Source organism: Salvia hispanica, chromosome 5 (assembly GCF_029641045.1).
Source record: "Salvia hispanica isolate PSC_SH4W2 chromosome 5, Shi_PSC_v1, whole genome shotgun sequence".
Classification (NCBI taxonomy): Eukaryota; Viridiplantae; Streptophyta; class Magnoliopsida; order Lamiales; family Lamiaceae; genus Salvia; species Salvia hispanica.
In genome coordinates, this window is record NC_142696.1 from 2,436,910 (window position 1) to 2,462,026 (window position 25,117).

At 34.4% G+C, this 25,117-nt stretch overlaps 1 protein-coding gene, 1 long non-coding RNA gene and 1 pseudogene across 2 annotated transcripts; 2 read left to right on the plus strand and 1 right to left on the minus strand.

Moving 5' to 3' along the window:
• Positions 1–16,740: 16,740 nt before the first annotated feature.
• On the minus strand, positions 16,741–17,952 carry LOC125190037 (uncharacterized; annotated as a pseudogene).
• An 855-nt stretch (positions 17,953–18,807) lies between these two features.
• Positions 18,808–21,402, plus strand: LOC125190641 (uncharacterized). Its single transcript, XR_016130542.1, has 4 exons — positions 18,808–18,944; positions 19,027–19,100; positions 20,366–20,612; positions 20,994–21,402. It is a non-coding gene; the product is annotated as an uncharacterized LOC125190641 (long non-coding RNA).
• A 783-nt stretch (positions 21,403–22,185) lies between these two features.
• LOC125191292 (U-box domain-containing protein 9-like) lies at positions 22,186–23,786 on the plus strand. Its single transcript, XM_048088806.2, has 2 exons — positions 22,186–22,562; positions 22,776–23,786. Exons 1-2 carry the CDS (start codon positions 22,218–22,220, stop codon positions 23,676–23,678), a joined length of 1,248 nt encoding a protein of 415 aa, XP_047944763.1. The 5' UTR covers positions 22,186–22,217; the 3' UTR covers positions 23,679–23,786.
• The last annotated feature ends 1,331 nt before the right edge of the window (positions 23,787–25,117 follow it).

Genomic DNA, 25,117 nt, shown 5'->3' on the forward strand with positions numbered 1-25,117 from the left:
CGCGAGGCAGCAGCACTGTTGACGCCGGAGACGCGACAGCAGCTCCAGCGGAGCGACGTCGACGCAGCAGCGTCGGAGACGTCAGGCTTGGTGGATGAGTGAGACGGAGAGGGAAGGCTAGCTTGATGCAGGCGGCGATGGCGGTCTGAGTGGGAGCCCTTCGTGGGCAGTTCCCGGGCTCGAAAGACAGCGACCCTCGTGCGCAGCGGGCGTCGGAGAAGTCAGGCTGGCCAAGCTGCATCGGCAGCCCAAGCTCTCGAGCTTGACAGTTTGCGTGAAGCATAACGGCGGCTGTGATTCGAGTGGGAGCTCTTCGCGGGCAGTTTCCCGGCCTCGAGTTTGACGTCGCATTACCTCGTTCCGTGACTTTGCTTTCCAAATTTGATTAGGGTTTCCTAACCCTTGCATTAATTTTGGAAAGTGTTCGAGATTAATTTGGAAATAAGATTTGAATATATCTTATGGATTTTATATATTATATAAGATTTGATTTTGTATTAAATCATGGATTAATTATAGATTTTATCCTTATTTTATGGATTTGTAGGGATTTAATTCCTAGATGAATCCTAGTTAAATTTGGATAATGACAATCTAATTTTATTTATATCCTATGGATTAATATGGATTCATCCCTAGATAAATCCTAGTTGGATTTAAATAATGACTAATATTATTTTATTATATAATATTTTATTCTTATCTTATAGATTTATATGGATTTGTTCCTAGATAAATCTTGGATAGATTTGAATAATTATAATATAATATTATTTAATTCTATGGATTTATATGGATTTACTCCAAGATTAAATCCTAGATGGATTAGAAATAATATTAATATTAATTTATTTTTATCCTATGGATTTGAATAGATTTAATTCTATTAAGACAAATCCTAGATGGATTAAAAATAAATATTAATTTTCGAAAATCTCTAGCTGTAGAGAATTTCGAATTCTACTCCTATTCCCAAAAGGATTTCTTCTGTCTTCTTTATTCGAGTCCTAGTATTTTGATAAGATCAGCCCACCCTGATATCGAGATACAGTTCGGGAACCAGAGAGAAGATCCGTGGTCTAGTATTGAAGATCATCATGTGTAGAAGGCGCGAGCAATTAACGATTCTTTGGAGAATCAAATCGGTAACCCTAAACCGTAGAATACCTGTTTTAGGATTTATTTTCTATGAGCATGAATTGTTTGCGTTCTAGCATGCAATTATCCGTTTAGCATGTGAATAGATTAATCGCATAATCGGTCAAATAGATCCTTATCTGATTTATTTATTTTGTACAAGTCTTCCGCTGTGCAAGGGGCACCAAACCCCAGAAGTTGTTCCTCTGGGTCTTTTGGTTTCCAAACAGCTCCTTGCCTAGGAGTTGCAGTCGGTTCCCCAACAGGCCGAGCCGCAAGGTTGGTATCTTCATTCGGATCTGAAGCTCCAATAACTGGTTTTGCAGCCTCCCTTCCTCGGCTAGAACTCCTTGTTCTTCTGTTGACAAAAGGTGTCCCATCCGCTAGTGCTCTGTCCACAATAGCATCCACTTCGGGATCTTTACTAACGTTTCGCTGCCCATGTGATTGCCCTTTTGACGACGGCCCTGCTTCCATGGCCGGCCCTGACTTGTGTGTTGGGGCCTCTGTGCTCAGTGCGTCGGTTCCCTCCAAATCCTCAAGGGCAGCAAATCTGTTGGGGTTGGCAAAAGTATTGATACTAAGCCTCTGTTGGTTATGGTTGTTGTGGTTGGCCGTCATAACCTCGTTTGGCTTAAAGGGTGGAATGTGTGTAGCTCTGTTTCCGCCCATGTTGCGTTGTGCAGCTCGTTGGTTGGCATGGTTCTTCGGTGGGATCATTTCGTTCGAAGATCAGTTGCTAGCGGCTCCCCAACACATGAGGCGATTTTACTAATCGCAGATTCATTCCAAAGAGAAGGCCTAAGATCGACTAGCCGAACCCACACAGGGATGTTGATCTCTGGGTCCATGGCCGATTGAAGTGAGAAGGCATTGGTTTTAGGACCAATGGAATGCCAAATATTGCATGCGACCCTTGTTTTCTCGTTAGCTCCATTTCGGCCTCATTGCGAAACTGAAAAACCATCCATTCTCTTCTATGGAAGGAGACTCTGGCCTTGTGTGGCCATTTTTGAATCAAGTTGTACACTGCGTTCTTGCCCGGGAACCTCCCTGCAAAGATTCCAAGCAAGCATATCCCCCAATTTTTATGAATGGGAACTTGGTCAGCTTCATCAAGGGATAGGATTGGGGTGTCTGGGTTAAGATTGGGAAAGTGCTTCAGCAAAAGGTCCTCTTTGGAGAACTCCAGTTCGGTGTCCGTTGCAATTGTTCTTCTTAGCCACGGGTTGACCCCTCTGAGATGGCCTTCAGTGTGTCGGTCATGGTCTGGAGTCTCTGGAACAACCTCGAGCTCTTCCGCATTGCTCGTCTCACCCTCTTGTTGCTGGATAGGCCCAACATTTTGGCCTTCATGATGTGGCTGTTGTTGTCCGTTGGGTTTGGGCTGGGGCCCTTTGTGTTTGGGCTTTTGTTTCATCATAATTGCCCAACAATGAGTATACTAGGTCGAGTCGAAGATGGCCTCAAGAGACACGTGTGTTGACTTGGATTTCCTCAAAAAAGTAAAAGACAAGATTGCTTTCTAAATTGTTGGTGGGCAGGCTGAACAAGAAAATGCTGACTGCGCCTCCTAGAGTGGCATGCACCAGAACTCCTTTTTGTAGTACTTAGAGAATATTACCCAATTTTGGTGTGCAAACAAATATAACAGCTGACCCTTGGGGGAAGAGTGGCAGGTCTGCAAACTGCCCAGAATAGGCAAGTGACAAAGGAGAGGCTGGTCAAACAGGTGCTGACTGCCTATCCCAAAGAAGAATGCACCAGGTCCTTGGTCCCATGTTCCAACAAAAGATCCGTCTGGGTTGGTTGTAGCTGTTTCCGGCTAGAGACTCACCGGAGATGGCCAGTAAATTCAATCTTTTGAAATCAAGCGACGGATGACATGCATTGTGTGCTAGCCTGCTCACGTTAGAAGGCCGGTATTCTCCATAGCCAAGCTGAACTATGATGCAACAAGTTTAAATGCACACTGATAAAAGAGATCCTCGAATTTGTAGAATCAATAGGTGCTCTTTAATGCAAAGACAAACTCATATGACATGTAAAGGAGCAAAAACGATTCTACTTAAAGGCATTAATGGCTGCAAGGGGTGAGCATTAATGGTGGTAGTAGTAAATTCCAATCATTTGGCATCATTGTCAATATAACCATCATACCCTAGGCAGCACATATGGCACACGTCGTTCAAACACAAAGCTGTACCGTTCATCGGGGAGCTGGGGTAGGCAATGTTGTGACCGTCGAGTGTGTTGTTCCCTCTCCAGTCGAAGCTAACTTGCCGGACAGACCAGTCGCAAGCTTGCGAGGTGTTGCTGAGCGTCGGATGCAGTAGATGCGCTCAGCCACCACAATGTTAAGGATGAAGTCCGCCGGACAGACCAGACGCGGGACTCGAAACTCCCCTCTCCGCTGCGCAGTCGACGCAGATATGGCCACTCGCCGGACAGACCTGACGCGAGAACCCGGGCTTTTCTCACCTCGCACAACCACTCGTCCCTTTGCCGGAGAAGATGGGTTGAGGGTAGAAGGATAGTAGAACTGTTAACAGCTATGGAAGGAGGTGCTAGGATGAACTCCTAGTGAGAGAAATCTCAAACCCCACTTCCTAGAGAGAAGGCAGAGCGAATTTCTTAGAGAGAGAAAATCACTGAGAGCTCTTTATGCAATTTTTATTTGTAATCTAAGTGGAGTAAAAACAATAATGAGATGTGTGACTAATGATCAAAGAGTACGAATTAATTAGAATAAGATATACAAATAAAGAAAATAAGATGTTTATTGAAAGTGCTATGCAAGTCATTAATCCAAATAAAAGGAAAATTAATGTATAAATTTAATAGCTTAATTTATAAAAAAATAATTTAAAAAAAATATATGGAATATTAAACATATCCACATTAAATATATGAATAATTTAAATCATAAAAATTTAAAACTTCTTTGAGAAGTCAAATTAGAAAATTTGTATTATCCAATAATCACATTTTAGTGGACTATTTATTTCTTTCTTTTAATTTCAGACCATAACATAACTTGGTATACATTGCCAAAGACTAAATGAATTTTTTATATTGGAAAAAAAAAAATTCTTACTTCCCGCCACATATGCATATAAAAAGTAAATTACTACTATCACTTAAATAACGATAATATTTTATGCATCTTGTTTGTTTTGAATAATGTGACAATTTACACTACTCTTTATATTAAGAAGTTATACAAAATTTATAAATTAGATTTAATTTTAAATATGTGTAATTTCATCTTATTCCTTAGTTTGATCTATAAACTTAGCAGTATTGTTTAATTAGAGGCGAATTAAAATATAAGAATTAAAAACTTTAATTGAGTATTTATAGGATGAAAATTGTAAGCATTACATATATGTGTTGTCGTTTAGCTTGTGAATTAATTCGGAAAAAAAGTATTGAAATAAATTATTAAATCTCAATTTTAACCTAAATAAATGGAAGACAAACTAAACTTCTTAACACAATTCCAATTTAACTCAAATATAAGGCTAATTAATATATAAATTTAATAACTTAATTATAAAAAAAAATTAATGGTAGTGCACTATTTAAATGTGTTTTAAAACTTCTTCTAGAAATTAGCATTTTATTGGGCTATTATTTGTCCAATTGTTTTTGCATTAAAAATTATTTTTGGATAGAAAACACCTCATCTTTCCATTTTTCCTCCAAAAAGGGCATTAATGTCTTTTCACCAAACTTGCACTTTAGATTAGGATAAATTATACATTAAAACCCGTGTCATTTACAACTTTGTCTATTTTTTTGGACGGAGTGAGTATAATTTATAGTGGAGAAGAATCCGGCGGAAGTTGACAATCAACCTCTCCGGCGGAAGTTGACAATCAAACACTCATTCCACTACCTTTTCCCTCACTCTCTCTTACTTTAACAATTATACATTAAAACACGTGTCATTTACAACTTTTCTCTCTCTTCTACTCTCCGGTGGTTTGGACGTGGGAATAAGACATGTCCGATTACTCTGAAGCGTATGTACGACTTTAGTCTTATACCAAACCTTTTACTCCGCACCATGATAACAAGCTGGCATAAGTATGAAAGAAGCATATGTTAGTACATGGATTGGCATCTTTTGGATAGTTTCGGCTATACAACGTGACGTCGACATGGAAACTGAAGTTGCTATTCAAATGGATATTAAGACCTATGCCCTAAATGCTCTTCGCTTATTAGCAGCCTCCACAGATTCAAATAAGGAAAAGATCGGGTTGTATGATCCATTTATTGGGATTAAGAAAGTATTGACAGAAGGATTTAAAATGCATATGCCTATAACTGAAAATATCTTGGAATGAGAACATCACATCTGTGTGAAGAATCAAATGGATATTGCCGCCGTTGAGATTAGAAATCTATGCACCATCGAAACGAATGGGATATTAGCGGCTAAGAAGATGGTCTTGTTGAACTGATTGTTATAACCTGATTCGAAGGAATCAGCTTGTCGATGTGATGCTGGAAACTCTTTTCCAGCTTTCAACAATCAGAAAGGCAGTTGTGCAGATGGTTCACTGTGGTCTTATCCCCCTACTGTCGAGCATGCCAATGTGGGACATGCCGCACAGTATAGTAAATCGCCTTTGCTGTGCATTGCTATTGTGGTTATCTTCATTTTCTGTCAATACAGTAAATCACATTTTCTGTCAGTTCAGATATCTTCATTTTTTAACACCACATCTCATTTTCAACATGATTAACATCATTTTCCAAGTTGAATTCTTCTGACTCATATTTGTCTTGAAAACTGGTTTGATTTGAAGTTGTGTCTAGAAAAATCTTTGCTAGTTCCTAGTGAATTAAGACTTTCCTATTGATCTAGGTCATTTGGAGCTAATAGACTAGGTCATCTGAAGAAATACTGCAATCTCCAAATTTTGGTAGAGAAGTCGGCAATCACATCGCCTAAACAGAAAGAAGAAGCTGCCAATGCTGTTGCGGCCCTTTTACCATTGTCTCTCCCTGACTGAAACAAGACCATGATGGGAGAATGTGGCGCCTTGAAGCGCCTCATCATTTCTTTGGAATCAGGGGATGAGAACAAGGAGAGAGTTGTGACTGATGGTGTAGTTAAAGCTGTGATTGATGTTGCATGTAAAGTTTTGAATGATGAAGCTATCAAGGATAACATCCAAATGTATAAGAATTTAATAAAGATGTTGGTTCTTCTGGCACTGCTTTCAACTAATGAGAAGACGATTAAGCAGATGGATGATTGTGGAACAATGTCCATCTTGTTGACTATCATAAGTATGGTTATTGAGCTCCGGATCCTCAATGGTAAACCGGGAGGGAGAAAGATAGTAGAGGAGAGCCAGATAATTGAGAAGTGTGTTGCCATCATGCTCCAGATCCTCTATAGTGATCATGGACTGCGGATAAATATGACAACTCATGCACGAAGGCACTCATAGGGCCAAGGAGATGGTCAGAAAAATCCGTAGGCTGCTGATTTACATTTGAATGAAAGAAAACCGAGCACATGCGTATTTTATAGCACTGTAAGTTATATAATTATGATTCGGTTATTATCTTAGCTCAATCCTTGTTCATCTTGTGTGTTGTGTGGTGGTTTGTGTTATGCTTCAGCTGGATCGGATAACATTGATGTCATTAATCATTAGTCACTTCTGCGGCTGGTTCCACATTAATTAATTCACATCCTATTTTCAATGAGTACTTAGAAAGTTATGTGTAACAAAAAGTGGTGCGTATACTACTGGAGGTGGATGACTTCGATATAAAAGAAACCGAAAAATGTAAATGGCAAATGAAATGCTGATTGCGTTAGCTAATTTTAAAGCCAGTGATGGGGATTAGATTTCCATTGTGGTGCCAAAGTGGTTCAAAACTGCGTTAGTTCAACCGCATCCACAGTGAGCTCCTCACTCGTTAGGATGTCATGAAAATCCATATTCGATATCTGCTTTGCATAAAATAATCACAACAAAAAATATAATTTCATTAAAACTATTTTTGTTAATAAATTTTCATCTAATCGACGATTTCATAAAATTATTATAATCTTTATTTCTCCCATTTATGGAGTACTCTATATAATTAAGCTAATGATACATCAGTTACTAATCTTTCAATTTAATCAACCGACATTATTTGAATACTAAAATACCAAAAACTACAAAGACCTTCTATAAATTCCAATGCAATTATGACAACTATCTTTTGCCAATAAATCGATTAGACGAGTTTGTGCATGAAATATTTTAGCCAATGTAATCTAAATAGTTTCTACTTCTCCTCTACTTAAAATTACAGAAAAATACAGATCAATACATACACACAAAAAAATAGCAACATTGAAACAAACAAGCACATCAGTGGTAAGAAATTCGGATTTCAACGAATAATACCTGATGATGGAGAGAGAAAGGGTTCACTGGAGATTGTATGACGCATTTATAGAGTAGGAGAGAAAGGGTTCATGGGAGATTTCGACAAGTTTGGTTTTGACTAGGATCCACGTTTTTAGTATCGGGAAAATTGCCTAAAAAGTCATAAACTTTGGAGAAAGTTTGGTTTTTCCCACAAACTATAAAAGTTGCGCCTAAAGTCACGAACTTTATCGGATCGTGCAAATTTTCCTAACTACCGACTTGACGACATATTTCCGTTAAAAACTTATCCCACGTGGTATGGCGGAGGCGTGACCTGGCGAAGTTTTTGACTAGGCACAAAACGACGTTGTTTTATTTTTTTTATTGAATCTTCTTTACACGTCGCCGATTTCATCCCTAAACCGTTTGTCGACGATTTCACTCTTATCAATTACGTTTTCCGTCGATTGAATTGGGGTTGCGCTTTCGAAATCAGCAAAAAAGAGGTTATATTATCTGAGTTTAGGGTTAAACCAGAAATTTTGCCAAGTCATGCCTTCGGCATGCCACGTGGGATAAGTTTTTAACAGAAATATGCCACCGGGTCAGGTAGTTTGGGAAAATTGCACAATATGATAAAGTTCATGACTTTAATTGCAACTTTTAGAGTTTGTGGAAAAAACCAAACTTTCCCCAAAGTTTATGACTTTTTAGACAATTTACCCTTTAGTATTTGACCCGGATTTGAAATTCTTTATTTTATAGAGTATTTTCAAATTCTAAAGAATAGTCAACATACAAAATTGGATGTCTACACTCGTAAATGCACACAATCACTGGGCACTTGTGTACAATTTTAGAGAGCCAAAAGAAAAGAACAAAATGAAGTTGAAGAACAATCATATAAGACCCTAGATTGATCACATTGATCACAACTTAGTTGGCCTATTTTATTTTATTTAGTTTTATGATCTCTTTTCTAATACTTATAAGTATAGATTATACTCCCTCCGCCCATTAACTCACTTCACTTACCTATACTATTATAAAGCCAATATAAAAAAAATAAATATTATATTCCATTAACTTTTCGAATCTGCTATTTTTCAGATTGTTTTGTCACTGTGCACAGAATCTCAATACAGTTGAGAAATGGTATATTTATCAAAAGTAGAAATTAATAAATTAAATAAAATTATTATTAAAATGAACAGGCCCAATTATTATGGGCTTCTTCAGTCAAAATTTATTTACATATCAATATTGATAGGCCCAATTCAATTCAGTCGATTTTTTTTATCCACGATGTATTAACTCACTTTTTCAATTTTATACAGTAGTTTATAATCTCATTTACTCAATAAGTATAGATTATATAATCTAGTACTCTCTCCTTCAGTCCTTCTGCGTTAAATGCCTCATTGTTTCTCATTTTTTTTCCGTCCACTAATAACGTTATTTTATTTTTAAAAAATTTTTATAAGTGAATTTCACATTCTATTAACTTATTTCAATATATAAAAGGCCGGTTTATATTCCACTAATTTTTTCTACTTACTTTCTTTTACAGAGTCAAACAATTTATTAAATTCTATATAAAAAAATGAGATATTTATTATTGGAACGATGAAATATTAAAAAAAGTAAAATTCACAATTTTTTTATTACAGTTTTTGTGAAATAATCAATAGTGTGTGGCACTATTAGGAAAAATCCAAAGTTCTAATAACATAGATTTCACTTGCTAATTAATGGCATTAAAAATTAGTTTAGATTCAAATCTTGAATTGCCTCCTAAATTATAATTAAGCGAACTTTCCTGTGAGAAACCACAAAACAAACGTGTATAGCCCGATCAACCATGAAATCAAAATTCATAGTTTCTCAATAAAATGATAACTACGCCTAAACGTAATTAATTTCTTAATGTACCATTGAACTATGTTTTTAATTCAATTACATTAAATTTCCATTTATGAAAACTCTGTAAATTTTTAACTTCACTCCTATAGTCCTATGCAAGAGCAAGATTACTTTTAATTTCCATCTAAACGTCTAGCATACAAGTTTATTGTAGTTTATGTATATAAATATAAAATTTACTGCCTCTATTAATTTTCTTAAAACAATGAAATTTGCAAAATTTTCAGTTATATTAAATGCCGTACAAAAGAGATTTAATTTAAGTGACAAAACAGAGGTTCATCAAAAACTTCTCTTTGAAAATGCTCGAATTCAAAATAAGATTGGTATATGGTGGCCGAGGCCTAAATTATGATTGGCCCAATTCACGCTTCATAATTTTCAAGTCAGAACATGGTATGGTCACAAAATAATCATATAGTATAACAAAAAATAAAATAATTTATCAATTTATATTTACAACGTGTGCGGTCCACTAATAAAACTATACTTGTTGAGCTTCGTGGGCCTCCTACTTGCCCAGTGTGGATTAGTATGGACTTGGAATAAGCAAAATAAGTGGATAATATAAGATTGTCTATCATAGTATTAAAATCGATTTTCAAGTATACGCTCTTGAAACGGGGTTTTTGTGGACGGGCGTTGAAGCTGCCAACCCCTCGTTTGATTACTGCCACACCTTCATTGGTGCATATGTTAGTAGCAATTTTAGAATAAGAAGCAATCCATTGGCATACCCTGGTATTCTTGATGCTTGAGGGAAATTAAACTCGGTGATTAGATCCCCCTTGTGCTTATCTTCCAATTTGAAAATACGGAACTGATTTGATTTATAAGACAGATGTGAGACAACAAGGGCGAGGGGCATGCGAAGTTCACTCTCAATGAGATCGAGCCATGATTTGCAAACACATTTGCAAGTTAAAATAGTGTCGGGAGAGAGTCTTAATAGGATATCGACCAAGATTTCTGATGGAAGGTTTGTGAACAAATCTTGATCCATTATAGGATGGATTATCACTTTCTTAACTTCTAACCTATGATCATATAAAGAATAGACTATATATAAATATAAGCATAGGTTACAATTATGGACATGCTTTAAAATTTTGCCTATTTATGGACATGCTTTAAAATTATGCCTATTTATGGACATCAATTACACCTATTTATCGTAGTATATCTATATATGGATATAAGTATGAAGTATTGGAAATTTGTTTTAAATTTTAATAAATGTAAAACAGAACATATTGCCAAATAAATTGTAATTTTCAATATCTATCTATCATCATCTAAAAGCCGAGTTTTGGGCTGAATTTTGAATATTTAAAAATTTTGGGAATGATTTCTAACACAAATTTAGATGTTTGTAGTACTCCTAACTATTAGTAATTGCCATGAATCATAATATTTTGAACTCACTGAATTTGTTTAAATAACTTAGATTAATATGGCAGTTACTTAACTTTATAAAATATTTTTACTCAGCATTGCATTAATTAAAATCGTTACAAAAACGTTGCTGAAAAATTATTATATGAGGCATTAATTAAAATAGTAAAATTTATTTGATAGAATTAATTATGAATTAAATATGCATTAATTAAAATAGTTAAGAAAACGTTGCTGAAAAGTTATCATATGACGAATTGATTAAAAGCATTTTTAATTAATAGAATTATAAATCAATGAAGGATCAAAAAAATATGAGGCATTATTATAAACTTAATTTATACTAATAAATATTAGGCTCACTAAAAGTTATTTAGATTAAGAAGAATGCCAAAAGCTATCAAATCTTTTATAAATATTAATTCAATTTATCAAAAAGTTCTATTTTAGTGAAGTAATTTTCTAGGCTGTGCTGTTCTCTCGACTAGATCTATGATCTTATCTATATTTTTCATTTTTTTATTTCATCTATTATGCTTGTCATATTTCCATCTCTTGTCTTTTTTGGTTATTGTATTTTTTATTATGTTACCGTAAACAATAAAATAAATGTAACAACAACTACTATTTTACTAAGTTTTCATAATTTTTGCAGAACCTTCACAAGAAGAGAAGACAATAACAAGAAGCAATACTTTTCGAAAAAAAAAAATGAATGATTATGTTTTAACATTAAATAAAATTCTTCCTGAACGGTAAACTCTGAACCCATAACTAACACGTAGATACACAAATTTACATCACGTAACATCACTTTTATTTATAAATAAGACTTAAAACATAGTAATTCATAAAGCTCACATTAACATAGTAACTATTAAATTAAAAACTAACCTCGTTCGCTTAATTTCCTTGACTTGAGATAGCCTCGGCTGATGCTTCCTTCTATTTATGCTTCCTATGTTATATACTCATAGGGTTGTAATAGAAGCTGCTTGGGAGAAGGGCGAATTAGGCTCACAAGAAGGCCCAAAAAAAATTTGTAACGTGTATTTAAGTTGTTTAACTCAATGTATAATTGAAAAGCCTCAAAATCTAGTTTATATTTCTTTAGATTTAATTATTTTTATTGAAAAAAAACCGTACAGTATTTAATTATGGTGTTATTCCAAGTACCAAAGCTAAATTGAGATTCTCTTCATCGTCCATAAAATGTACCACTAGTTGTCTTTTAATAGACGAAAGGAACCAAAGCAAAAAAAATTTGGCTAAATGTTTGACGCCCTTTTAAGAACAATTAAAAGGATACGAAAAAGTCAGGGTATTAAGTATTAACCAGTTAAATTGATAATTATGCAATTCTTGGTAATAATTTAGAGAAGTGTATAGAAATATGTATCCAAGATCTGAATATTACTCCCATGAAACAATCCCACGACATAAACCTCTATTTAAGTTATGAAATTAATTATTTTAATTAGAGAGGATTGACTATTAATAATTATCATATAATTATGAATTATCCATTTAGCATTGAATTGTGAGATTCAATCTCATAAATTTAAAACACTACATATTTAATCTAGAGATAAATCTTACAAACCGCCACTTTTATAACATCTTATTCTAATCAATAGCTTCAACAAATCAATTGCGAAACAGAGATTTAATGGACATAATTAAACCAAGCGGATATATTTCAAAATATAAAAAGGGTAAAGATAAATTAACAACAATTGTATATACAAAATACCCCTTAATTTAATTCTATTTTGAGGATAATATTTTATGACTAATTTACCCTTAGTAATTAATATTGGATATTTCTAACTGTACTCGTTTAGGAAAATATCATTGATTTAGGTTTTAAACTATTTATGTTAATATTGATTAACACACTACATAATTAAATTACTATATTTAATTATAAAATAAATACTACTCCGTAGTATATAATTTAATAAAGTACGATACTATTTACTTTTTAAAAGAAATTTATATTTGTTCATTTTATAGTTTAGTATCTAGTGTTTTTTTGTCATTCATATTATTTTTTCATAACTTTTTTGGGTTTTTTTGTTAATATTTCATTTAAATTGTCATGCGATATAAATCATCAATATTGTTACAATGAAATAATTCAATATATAAAAATAATAAATTCAAATAATAAAATAATTTTTTAAATAACTGAAATGTCAACTACATGTGAACATACTTATAGTCATAATGATTTAATATATTTTGTATTTTCTTTTTATTTTTGCGCTATTTTCTTTCATATTTTCCTTAGCTTGTTCGTTTGTTATTAAATATCCAAAAGCATATACATAATTTTTTTAATTTTAATTACTTTTAGCTATAAGTATTTTAATATTAATAAAATATTAATCATTATTTCTTAACTAATCATTCAGTTATACAATAATATAATTGAATGCGAATGATCATTATCATTTTAATCTATTTTTTACAATTATACACTGTATTATGTTTGTTTTGTAATTTTTGAGTCAAGATGTAGATTAAAAAAAAAACTGACTAATGATCATCAATTAGTTGGACGAGAGTACTAAGAAATTAAGTATATATATAGTATATATATGGTCATTTTTATAATTCTCATTTAAAATTGTTGAATAATAAAATAGTTGGATGTGAATAATAATTAATGCTCCTACTATTGTTTTAATTTATTTTTATTAATTATATATCAAATTTATTTTTATTCATGATTTTGCATCAAGATATTGAATTAATGATTATCAGTTAGTTTAATGTTAGTATTATAAAATTAAGTGTACATTTATGTGGTTGTTCATAATTTATAATTTTAAAAATTATTTAATACTATTAAAATAGTTTGATCGAATGATTGTTTGTTTTAATTTATTTTTTATTGTTATATTCATTTCATAATTTTTTGAGTCAAAACGTATAGTGAAATCGACGTGATGATATTTAATTAGTTAATTAAGTATATTTACAAGAAGTTATATTTATAATTTATAATTTCGCTACTATTCCATTTAACAAAGAAATAGTTAGTTTTTTGAATAACTATTATTGTTTTAGTTTATTTTTATTATAAATAAATCAAAATAATAATCTTTAATTAGTAAGAATACTGAAAATTGAAATAAAAAATTATAATTAGTTGAATGATAATCCTAAATATTTAAATACATTATGTGACGTTCTTTTAGTGACTAAAATTTTATATGTCAATTTATTCAATTAAATTTTATTGTATAATACTGTAGCATTTAAAAGTTGAGTCTAATTACTCACCCCAGATTTTATTAAATGTATGATGAAAAATGTGATGAATCCAACTTTTTAGTTTTGATCTATCTATAATTATGTAGCTTTAAGATAGAACTACTTAATACTTTCCTAAATCTGTAGTTATTTAGTTAACAAACTTAATTTTTCCCTAAATAGTTAGGAAAGGGTAAATATGTGATATATAAACTAATTAATCATCATTAATGTAATTATAGATGTAAAATACCTAAAATATCCAATTTTGTATATACAATTTTTGTTAATTTATCATCGCCCATATAAAAAACTACGAAAAGGGTAATTATTATGGAAGATCGTTTATCATCAGTTAAGTAAAGTCCTATATTCATGCAAGATTTAAAATCTATAATCATGATATTTATTTCCTTAATTTAATCCAACATCCTCTCGCATGGAGTATATCATCATATTATTTGATTTAATCCATCGTCCTGAATTTAATCAGTTTTTCATAAATTTTGCAATTTTAATTAGATTCTCTCGAAGAATGTTGTGTACGTAGATTTTCTGTTGTTCAACCCCAGGATAGATACTAGTTAGTTTAAAAATCCAGTTAACTGTTAATATAACTTTGAGTAGTGATTTAGAGACATAATATCTCCATGCCATAATACTCCTATATTTTTTTACCATAAGAATAATTTATATATAGACTAATATACCCTTATTTCAAAAGAAAGGAAATTAGATCCGTTTGATTATAAAAGGAAAGTCTAATCAAAGCACATTAACTATTAACTTTCAATAACTTTGGAGAATTATAATTAAGTCATTAATAACACTCTTTAATTTTGCATAATATAAAAGGATTTGAATTGGTTTACCTTCAAATGAAAATTTTTATTTTATTTTATTCAAACACTAATATAAAAATTAACTTTTCAATTGAATTTGTTCATCTAATAGTAATCAATAGCAACTAATTATTTTATTATTAGATAATTCTTAAAATTCTAAATTATAAAAATAGTTATATACATATATATTAATTTCTTAGTATTATTATCAAACAAAACAATCAATTCTTTTGATCTAATTATTTTATGAGTACTAAATCACTTTTAAAATTTGACTTATTAGTAGTCATCCACATCTATTTATTTTATTGGTATTAAAAACTTACTCATTTTTATAGTCATTCATAATAAATTATTTTATTATTAAAAAATTAACTTTATACCATGAAATTACTACGATTAAATAGACGAAAAAACTTGTGATTATATTTTTTTTATCGAGATTCAACGTAATGTTCCAAAACTTAATGAATAAATTATGAGAGAGAAAGATAAAAAATTAAGAACAAATTTCCATAAATAAAAATGATAGTACTAATTACAGTGAATGGACCAAAATGAACATAACCAAAAGAATTAGTATTTTTATAAAATTATTAATGCATTGGAATTTTTAATTTTTGAAAAATATTTATTTTATTATATTTTCATTTTCAAACAAAAGAATAGGTGAAATTGATAAAAATTTTCTTATACTTGACACAAATCTTGTGTGTGGCCATCCTATTAATTTATTTGAATGTAAATTCATTTTAATGACAAAATGCTAATAGATTCAATATTCTTTTGTAAATTCAGTTTAATGACAAATTACATTGTTCCGTGAGAGACTAAAAAGGTTGAGCAGTAAATAAAATAACTATTCACAGATGGGACGGAAATGAAATACAGTACTATTTGACGAAGAGGGTAATAACAAAATAAAATGTGAATTCCACTTTTTTAAATAAGAGGAAACTAGTACTCCCTACAAATTTAGTCCTGAACTATACATTAATATTAATGCTGACTCCCATTCTTTAAAAAATGTCCCGACATGATTCTAACATTTGATACTCCATAATATTATTGGAAGAACTTTTTTCATTATTCCATGACTTTATTCCAATTTAGAGTGAGACGAAAATATCTATAATTATTAGGTATATTAATAATCGTGTTTGAAAATAAAGTAAAATGATCTCAATAAAAACCGCAAAATACAACTCCATCTCTTATTCGAATTTTCTTAATCACATACACACAAAACATACTTGCGATGCTTCTAAACTAATCGTAATTTGATCAACTATAAACGGGTGATAAGATTGCCACAATGTATGGTTATAAATTGGCGAGCACTAAACCTGTAAATGAACTTGAATTCCGTGGGATTAAAAATCACTTACTATATACCACCATTCTACGTTGTCCATTGCGAAATTATCCATTGAACAATTCAAATACGACAACACATTTACTACAAATAGAGGCCACTAAAATAGTAAATCAATATATTAAACTTACTAAAAAATTTTGAATCATGGAAAAGAGATTGGATGATCAATACAGTATGTCTTAAGGGCATCTACGGTGGGACGCCTTAAGCGACGCCCTCTGCACCGCCACGTCAGCATTTTATCCTCCTCTCATTCCATCTGTAGTGGAGCGGACTATAGCCCGTCCTAAGCGACGCCCTAAGCATTTTATCTATTATTTGAATATTTAAATACTTCAAAATTTGGAAAAAAAACTTCATTTCATTAAAATTAAAACATTACAGTACGAAATAAAAAAACTACAATTTCTCAACGGCGGCGGTTGCGGTTCCAAACTTCGTCAATCATGTCGGTCATGAGTTGAGTATGGTCTTGTTGGTTGCGCATTGAGGCCTGTCGTTGTAGAACCGCACCGAAGCCCATCGGTAATCCTCGAGTGACAGGCGAGGTCGTCGTGCTGGAGCTAGATCCGGCTTCATCATCCACCCAATCGGTGACATGTCCACGTTCTTGTTCGGCTATAATGTTATGCATGATGATGCACGCATACATGACATCGGCGATGACTTCCTTGTACCAGAAACGCGTCGGACCTTTCACGATTGCCCACCGCGATTGGAGCACCCCAAAAGCCCGCTCCACATCCTTCCGCGCGGACTCCTGCTTTGCCGCAAACAAGACTCTCCTCTCACCAATTGGGCAGCTGATCGTCTTCAAAAAAACAGACCACCTTGGGTATATGTCATCGGCCAAGTAGTACCCCATATGATGTGTGCGGCCGTTGGCAGTGAACTGGATGGCCGGCCCGCGACCCCTGCACTGATCGGCGAATAGGGTGGACGAGTTGAGGACGTTGATGTCGTTGTTCGACCCGGCTACACCAAAGTAGGCATGCCAGATCCAGAGGCGGTGGGCAGCGACGACTTCTAGGATCATCGTCGGGTGGCTGCCCTTGTAGCCGCTAGTAAATTGGCCCCTCCACGCTGTCAGGCAGTTCTTCCACTGCCGGTGCATACAGTCGATGCTCCCTAGTATCACAGGGAAGCCGTGCACCGTCTCGTGCATCCGCATCAGGCTCTGGCAATCATCAGCAGTCGGGCATCGCAAATATGTGTCGCCAAAAGCCTCCACAACTAACTTACAAAATTTCTTGAGACATTCGCGGCCAGTTGTATCCCCGACGTGAAGGTACTCGTCGAACATATCCGCTGTTGTGCCGTAGGCAAACTGGCGGATCGCAACCGTGCACTTGTGCAATGGCGTAAGTCCGGGTCTGCCGATCCCGTCTTCCCGAAACTAGAAGTACTCATCACGTCCCTCCAACGTGTGCACAATGCGGAGAAAAAGATCTCGGCCCATTCTAAAACGTCGATGAAAAACATTTGGGCCCCACCTTGGATTATCGGAAAAATAATCTGCGAACAGACGTTTGTGCGCTACGTCGTGCTCGCGGGGGACATACGTCCGACGTCGTATCGGGCGAGGGACCCGCGCCACCGCCGCCGCCTCCTCCCACTGCATTTGTGCCAAGCATTCCGCCTTGGCTTCATTAACGGCATCGAACAAGACTCGAGTCAAAGCCCATCTGCAGCCATCCGATGTACTCAAATCGTAGTCGTCGGGATTCATTTTTGAGACGATGAGAGAGAATAATTGAAGAGAAATTGAAGGGATGTGAAATTGGAGTGTGTGAAATGGTAGAGAATTGTAGTGTTTAAATAAGAAAATTTTTTGGAAAAAAACAAAACGCGTGAGCATCGTCCGACCCATCGTCCGCGTCGTCCACAGTGGCGGACGATGCGACGGACGATGGGGTATCCTCCTCGCATCGTCCGCGGACAATGTATCGGGCTCGGACGATGCATCGTCCGTCGCATCGTCCGCACCATTGCGGATGCCGTAATCATACTTGGAGCAATAATAGAAGATCTAGCCACAAACATGATTGAAAACATCAACAAAATCATGCTCTCGAGATATGGAATGATTACTCTTTCGATTGGACAAGACTTTTTTCTGGTAATTTTTTTTCTATTTCTCAAAAATTGATCAAAATGAAACACGCATAAAGATATACTAGTACTAGAATAAAAGGAATATTATATTATTGAGAAAATTATATTTGCAAAAGTAAAAAATATTTATAATTAGTTCATATTTGCATATAAAGAAAAAATATTTGTACTATTGTTAAATGTAGATGGAACTGAATTTTACTTTATTTCACTTCCACAAATTCAATTCCATCAAAATTTTAAAATCACGCGGATCTGACACGCGGATCTTTATTTAAAATCAGGCGGATCTTTCCGGGTCTAATATGTAAATGGGTCATACTATAAAAATACGAAAAACCAGATCCTTCCCGCCTTTTCTCTCAACTGCCCTAGCCCTAGCCCTAGTAGCCCTCTCCCTCTCCCTCTGCGACGGAATTTTCCCAATCTTCTCCGCCGTCGTGCGCATCATCTGCTCCGCCTATTTGTTACGCCATCACTTTTGCTCTTGTATCCGAGGTATTACTCACTTTTCATCTAAATTAACTTGTTAATTTTACGCCATCACTTCTCATTCGCCGCGTTTCCTGCCTCCATCTAGTACATCGGAAAGCAATCCGCCGCCGTGTGCATCATCTGCTCCGCCTAGTTGTTACGCCATCACTTTTGCTTGAGGTATTACTCACTTTTCATCTAAATTAGCTCCAATTTTATGCTATGATTGAAGTTCTCAAAATAACTTGTTAATTTCTTGTAATTCATGAATACTGTTTGCAAGTGTGTATTAATTTTATGCTATGTATTGTTTGCAAGTGTATATTAAATTTGCATAAGTATAATAATTGGGATTTGGCAAGAAAAAGAGCTTCTAATTGATTTAGTACAACATTATACAGTCAATGCAAACTGATAAAAAGACGACAACATAATAACTTATGAATTAGGTTATACATTTTCAGGGATTCTCTCCTCTCTACTCTCTCCCCCCAAACACCAAAACTGGCAAACTTTGTGACTTTGGAGGGGATACATTTTCTGGAGTATCTCGCAACAACCACTTTTCATATTGTCGAAACTTTTTGCTCCAAAGATTGTCCTGGAAACCATTACTTTTTTTTCTTGTATGGAGTTTTATGAGTGTTTTTTTGATTGAGCGGGTCAGGTCCAATACTAAGTCTCGGGACTATAGTGCTACGTTGGAGTAGTCTCCACTTATGAATCATAGTCATCCTCTTATAACAAAATTAATCTTAGGCTATCTCGAGCTAGTTCAATCTTGATAATCTTAGATCAATTTAATTTGAGTAACATCTCTCCACGCCAGTATGCTACTTATCAAGGCAAAATGAATTTATTAAGTATCCGTAGTACTATGTTATTCTCTGTTTTCTGCATATCAATGGTAGGTATACCTTCTGTCCTGCAGTACATAAGTCATAAGTGACACGTGGTGCATATCCACTGCATAGGTAGATCAAGTAGCCTTGAAAATAAGGAGTTTCTTTTCCTTCTCTATAGGTGAACTTAAAAAATGTGATTCATGGTTTAGAATTCTCTAACCATGATGATAATTAATAGGTGAAGAAAGTATAGCTTCAGAAAATCAGGACTGTGAAATTATAGCAGCCAACTTGGACTATTTGTAAGCATCCCACTAGTACTATTTGTTTGCTGTATATAGTAGTACATGTATCATTTGGTCTTCAATGAATATTCTCTATGATCACCTTGTATCATAAACTGAAATAAAAAAGAATTGATGAAAGTCTTGTTTACTTTATTTTGCCTGCTCACATGACAACTCTTCTTATCTTACTTCCTCTTACTACATGCCTACATGTATGTGTAGACTTCTCCATAGTAATAAAAAATACGGAGCCCTTTTGTCATCTCTAAATCGTATTTTCTTAGTCACAAGCACCTTTTGTTTCTCAAAACAGAATGGATTGCATGGATGTGGACTCTCTCGAGGTCAAGAGAGTGGTTCGTGAGTGTTTGACGGAGATTGAAGACAGCATTGATATGTCAACTATGGAGGATGTGCATACGGTGGAGAAAATGTTGACCATGTTGGCAAATTTGAAATTTAGTCAAGATGGCCGGGTCTCGATAGCGGTTCCTGAGTTGTTCCGCTGCTTGCTTTCTAAGAGACTCATGAGCGAGCCGGTGGTCATTTCTACCGGAGAGGTACTATAAATTAGAGATTAACGTATAGAGTGAGAGTTCAGAATTTTCACCTTCATTTAGCCTAGACATAGCATCTGCTGCAGTGTTATCAGCCCCTTTCTGGTACTTAATCTCATTGTCGGATTGCATCAGTCTTGCCATCCATGCTTTCTGAGTTGGTGTGGTCAACTTTTGCACCAAAAGATACCTCAAACTCTGGTGATCAGTCAAATATAGTAAACCATAGTGACACCACTTTTTGATGCAGCGTCCTTATTGCATAGATTTTTTACGCAACAACTATGATTATGTAATTGCTTTCTTGAATTTCATGGCATTTATCATGTTTTGAGCTTTGATTGGATATATTTTTGATGAATTTACAATAAATGATTTGTGCAGACATTTGATAAATCATCTATTCAGCCGGAGATGTATGTTATCCCCAACACCTTGCTCCATAACATGATTACAAGTTGGCGTAGAATTGAGCTACGGAAAGAAGACAATGTGGAGGAGGGGAAGGAGGAAGAGAAGGAAAAGGCCTCTGACCAGTAGAGAAATGCAGCTTTGTCCAGAGCACATATGATAGTAGACAGTAGACACCCTCTGATCTTGGCTTATAGCTGTGTAAATAAATCATCAATGGCAACTTCAGTAGTGTGAGACAAATTTTATGGGATGCGCATGCGTAAATTGTCAGTATATGCCTTGTTTTGGATGACTTTTGTGAGTATATACTTTGTCACTGTGTCTGCAAGGGCGTGTAAGAATTTCTTTTCCATTTTCAATGGATTCAATTGTTGGTTTAGTTAAGATACACTAGTAATTCTTTTGAGGGGTGAGTGATGAAGGAGTCCTGATATCCGGATTCCCTCGTCATTGAAATATTCTTCTCGGAATTTAAGTCTCAAGATATAAGAAAGTGGTTAATTGGTAAAGACACAGGAAATGGCAAGTTCCTTGACATTCTTCTTTTATTTATGAATGCCCTTTTCCTATAGCAAGAGCTCAGTGTTTTCGTTGTAAATATTTATGCATTGTATTGGCATTTTGGGGGCATAAATTACATTTTTCATGCATTTGAAGAATGGTGTAAATTGAATCGAAAGAGGCATTGGTTCTTGTCGATGCTATATTTGACTTCCTAGTTATATATGTATCTAACCCTATGATATGTTTAATCTCCTATAGTAATACTACGTTTTATGCCTTGAATTCGCGTTATTTATGTTGAAGGATGACGAGGGGCGTATCGTAAGGTAATATCTTACGGCTCTAAAGCCTCAAATTCATGTAGCAGCTTTTAGTGTAATGTTTATGATAAATTAAATTATTTTTTCAGTTCGCGACAAGTTGGATTAAATTAAATTGCTTAGAGTGAGAGCATCCACAGTTTTTAAATAGAGAGAAAACAAAATTAAAAATAAAGATATAGAAATCAAATTCCGAGTTATAAATAATGCAGTATTAATAGAGTAATAGAGAAAAGATTTATTTGAATTGAATTACTTCTCTCTTCGTCTTTTATAACGAACCGTCTTTCCCGCCAAATCAAATATCCCCTTTTTCGAGAGAGAAATCAAAAAACCCCTTTTTCGAGAGAGAAATCAAAAATCCCGAGAAATGGCAAGTAGTTCTTCGGAATCCGATGTCGATTTGGAAGAGTTGCTTTATGGCGATCCAGTTGCGGATTCCGACTCCGACATTGATATTGCCGCGGTCACCGATGCAGTCGTGTTTAAGAATGAGCTTAAGCGGCTATTGATTGCTTTTGTGGAGGAGGACGGCGTCAAAAAGTCGAATATGCAAAAGGCGAAGCAATTGCTGTCTGTTCTTCAGCAATTCAAAGGCAATTTCACTCAGAATCGTCGTGATCTCCCCTGGGACTACATTGTGGCGCCGGATGAGTTCTTATGCCCCATCTCCAACCAAGTTATGGTGGATCCTGTTATAATTGCATCCGGAAAGGTGTGATTTTCTGTTTTAATTGATTATTCGCACTACTATTTATTTAATCATGTTGGTGGTTGTGCATTTATGTGTGTTTAATTAGGGCTTTTCTGATTCTGGGAAATCGTTTATCTGTTACTATTAAATTTGAGTAGAAATGTTGGTATTTGGGGGAAATTGTTGAAATCGTGTATTTATATGTAGTTTTACTAGTATTTAATTGAATTGCAGACTTTTGATCGTTTGTCAATGGAGGATTGGTTCGATTCCGGGAATAGGAAATGTCCCGTATCTGGTGAAATACTGCCAAACACTGATATCACACCCAACAACAATATCCACGGTATTATAATGGCATGGTGTGTGAACAATGCAAAGCAACAGCTTGGCGTTGCCCTAGACTTCTCCACTTCTCCGAATCATCAATTGGCAATTCTCCGGAGCATGACACGCCTCCTCCACAGTGGCGGCGACCGTATGAAAAAGGCCTTTGCTGATTTTACCCTTGGTGTCTCTTCGATCATCTATGCTACTCAACGTAAAAGCAGGGATGAAGCTGAATCTGGAGCTGACATGAATGTTAGGTATAGGGCAGCTGAAGCCTTGACCTTAATAGCCACTCTAGAGTGTAATAAGAAAAAGATCGGGAAGATGGGTGCATTTTCTCGACTCAAGGCACTCTTGGAAGAAGGAGATGCCGTGGCGATGTACCAAGCTGCCACTGCAATTTGCATATTGTGCACTGTCGAAGAGAACAAGGTGAGAGTGGCTAAGGAAAGAGGACTTGTTGAACTGGTCCTTAGAAAGATGAAGGATGCGGTGTTACTTTCTGAGATGCTGGAAATTGTCCTCCAACTTTCCACCAACAAAACAGCAACCGAGAAGATGGCAGAGTATGATCTTATACCCCTCCTGTTCAAAATAATAAGAGACAATGTCCTTCCGGACATTACAGAGAGCTGCGTGGCTGTTGTGGACAGCATCTGCTGCACGTTGGATGCGTTGGTTTCACGCGTGAAAGAAGAGGATGACATGCATCACACACTGTCTTGGCTGTCTGGCCTCGGAGAGGAAGCAACTCCCAAGTCAAAGTCTCATGCCACTAACATCCTTGAAATGTTTAACAGAATCTAGGTTACTTTTAAGTAGTACTCCTACTAGTACCTACAATTTGTGGTTTGAACAGGTTTATCTTCTCCTATATACATTGAAGAAACTTGTGGAAGCTATGGTTTAGCATTTTTTTTACCTTCAGATATCCAATAAGTAAAATTGTTGTGTTTGTGTGCTTATGGCTATGGGTGTTTGTTATTTGGGTTTAATATACAATTGAGTTGAATGTAGAAAATAAACCTTGAGACCAAGATTAGGTAAAACAGAACTATTTCTTTCTTTACATATTGGGCTATAATAGTTCAATGACGATTAAAAAAACTAGTTGAATCGTTTTTTAATGAATGACGAGTCTATATATCCTACCCATTAATCGTTCTACTCCACCATTGGCTCATGAACGGGGGAAAACTCCATTTACTTCGACTTCATTGCTAGCAATACTCGTCAAACCGAGGCCTCTGCCTATCGACACCGACAACGAGCTCTTTCGTTGTTTGTCTGACTTCAATAGTTTTACTTTTATAGATTCGTCATTGATTATGATGAATAAGTATACCAAAAAATACATAGGCATTTATATATAGGCATTTATATATTTGTAACGGGGTTGGGCCTTTAGTTATAGAATATTACTATAACATTATGTAATCAGAAGGTCAAAGTATTACACTTCAAATTTTAAGAAATATTATAAAATAAGCAGAATAAAATAAATTATAAAATATAAATTCTAATTTTATACTATAAAATATGAGTATAATGATTTAGCATAGTGTAAGATTCATTTATTTAAATAAAAAAATAAATGAAATTGTAAATTATAGACATTTCAATATAATACTAAAATAAAACGATATTTCGTGGAAAAAGTACTAAATATACTTCTCAACCATATTCGTCACACCAAAAACAAAGCCAAAAAGATGAAGTTAATCGAATTATTCAAATAAAGCTATGAAATAGGTGCTTGTAACTGTAGAAAGTTAGTAAATCTACAACAATATTAGTGCATTAATATGATATGATATGATATACTATATTTTTTCTCTTTAATATTCAAGATGTCATATGAATTATGTCACGCTTCATTAATTTCTTCCTGTTCTCATCTCATGACGTGTATTATGCATGCTCAGATACAATAAAACAATATTTAAAGAAAAATAGAAAATAAGAAAAAGGAAATTAATGAAACCAACCGTAATATTCATATTTTACTAAAACAAACAACGATTAATTGTCGTCGAATATGCATATTAATGAGAAAGAAAAATAGCTGTCGATGAAGTAGAATTTGTGTAGAGTTTCAAAGTTCTAACAAATTTCAATTCAATAAACATTACTCCTAATTAAATATTCAATCGTTTTATAAAGGTCAAGTTGAGAGAAAATAATGACAATTAGTCAAATTTAATTATTTCCTGCAATTTTAAAAATAAGACATAATTGTTGATGTT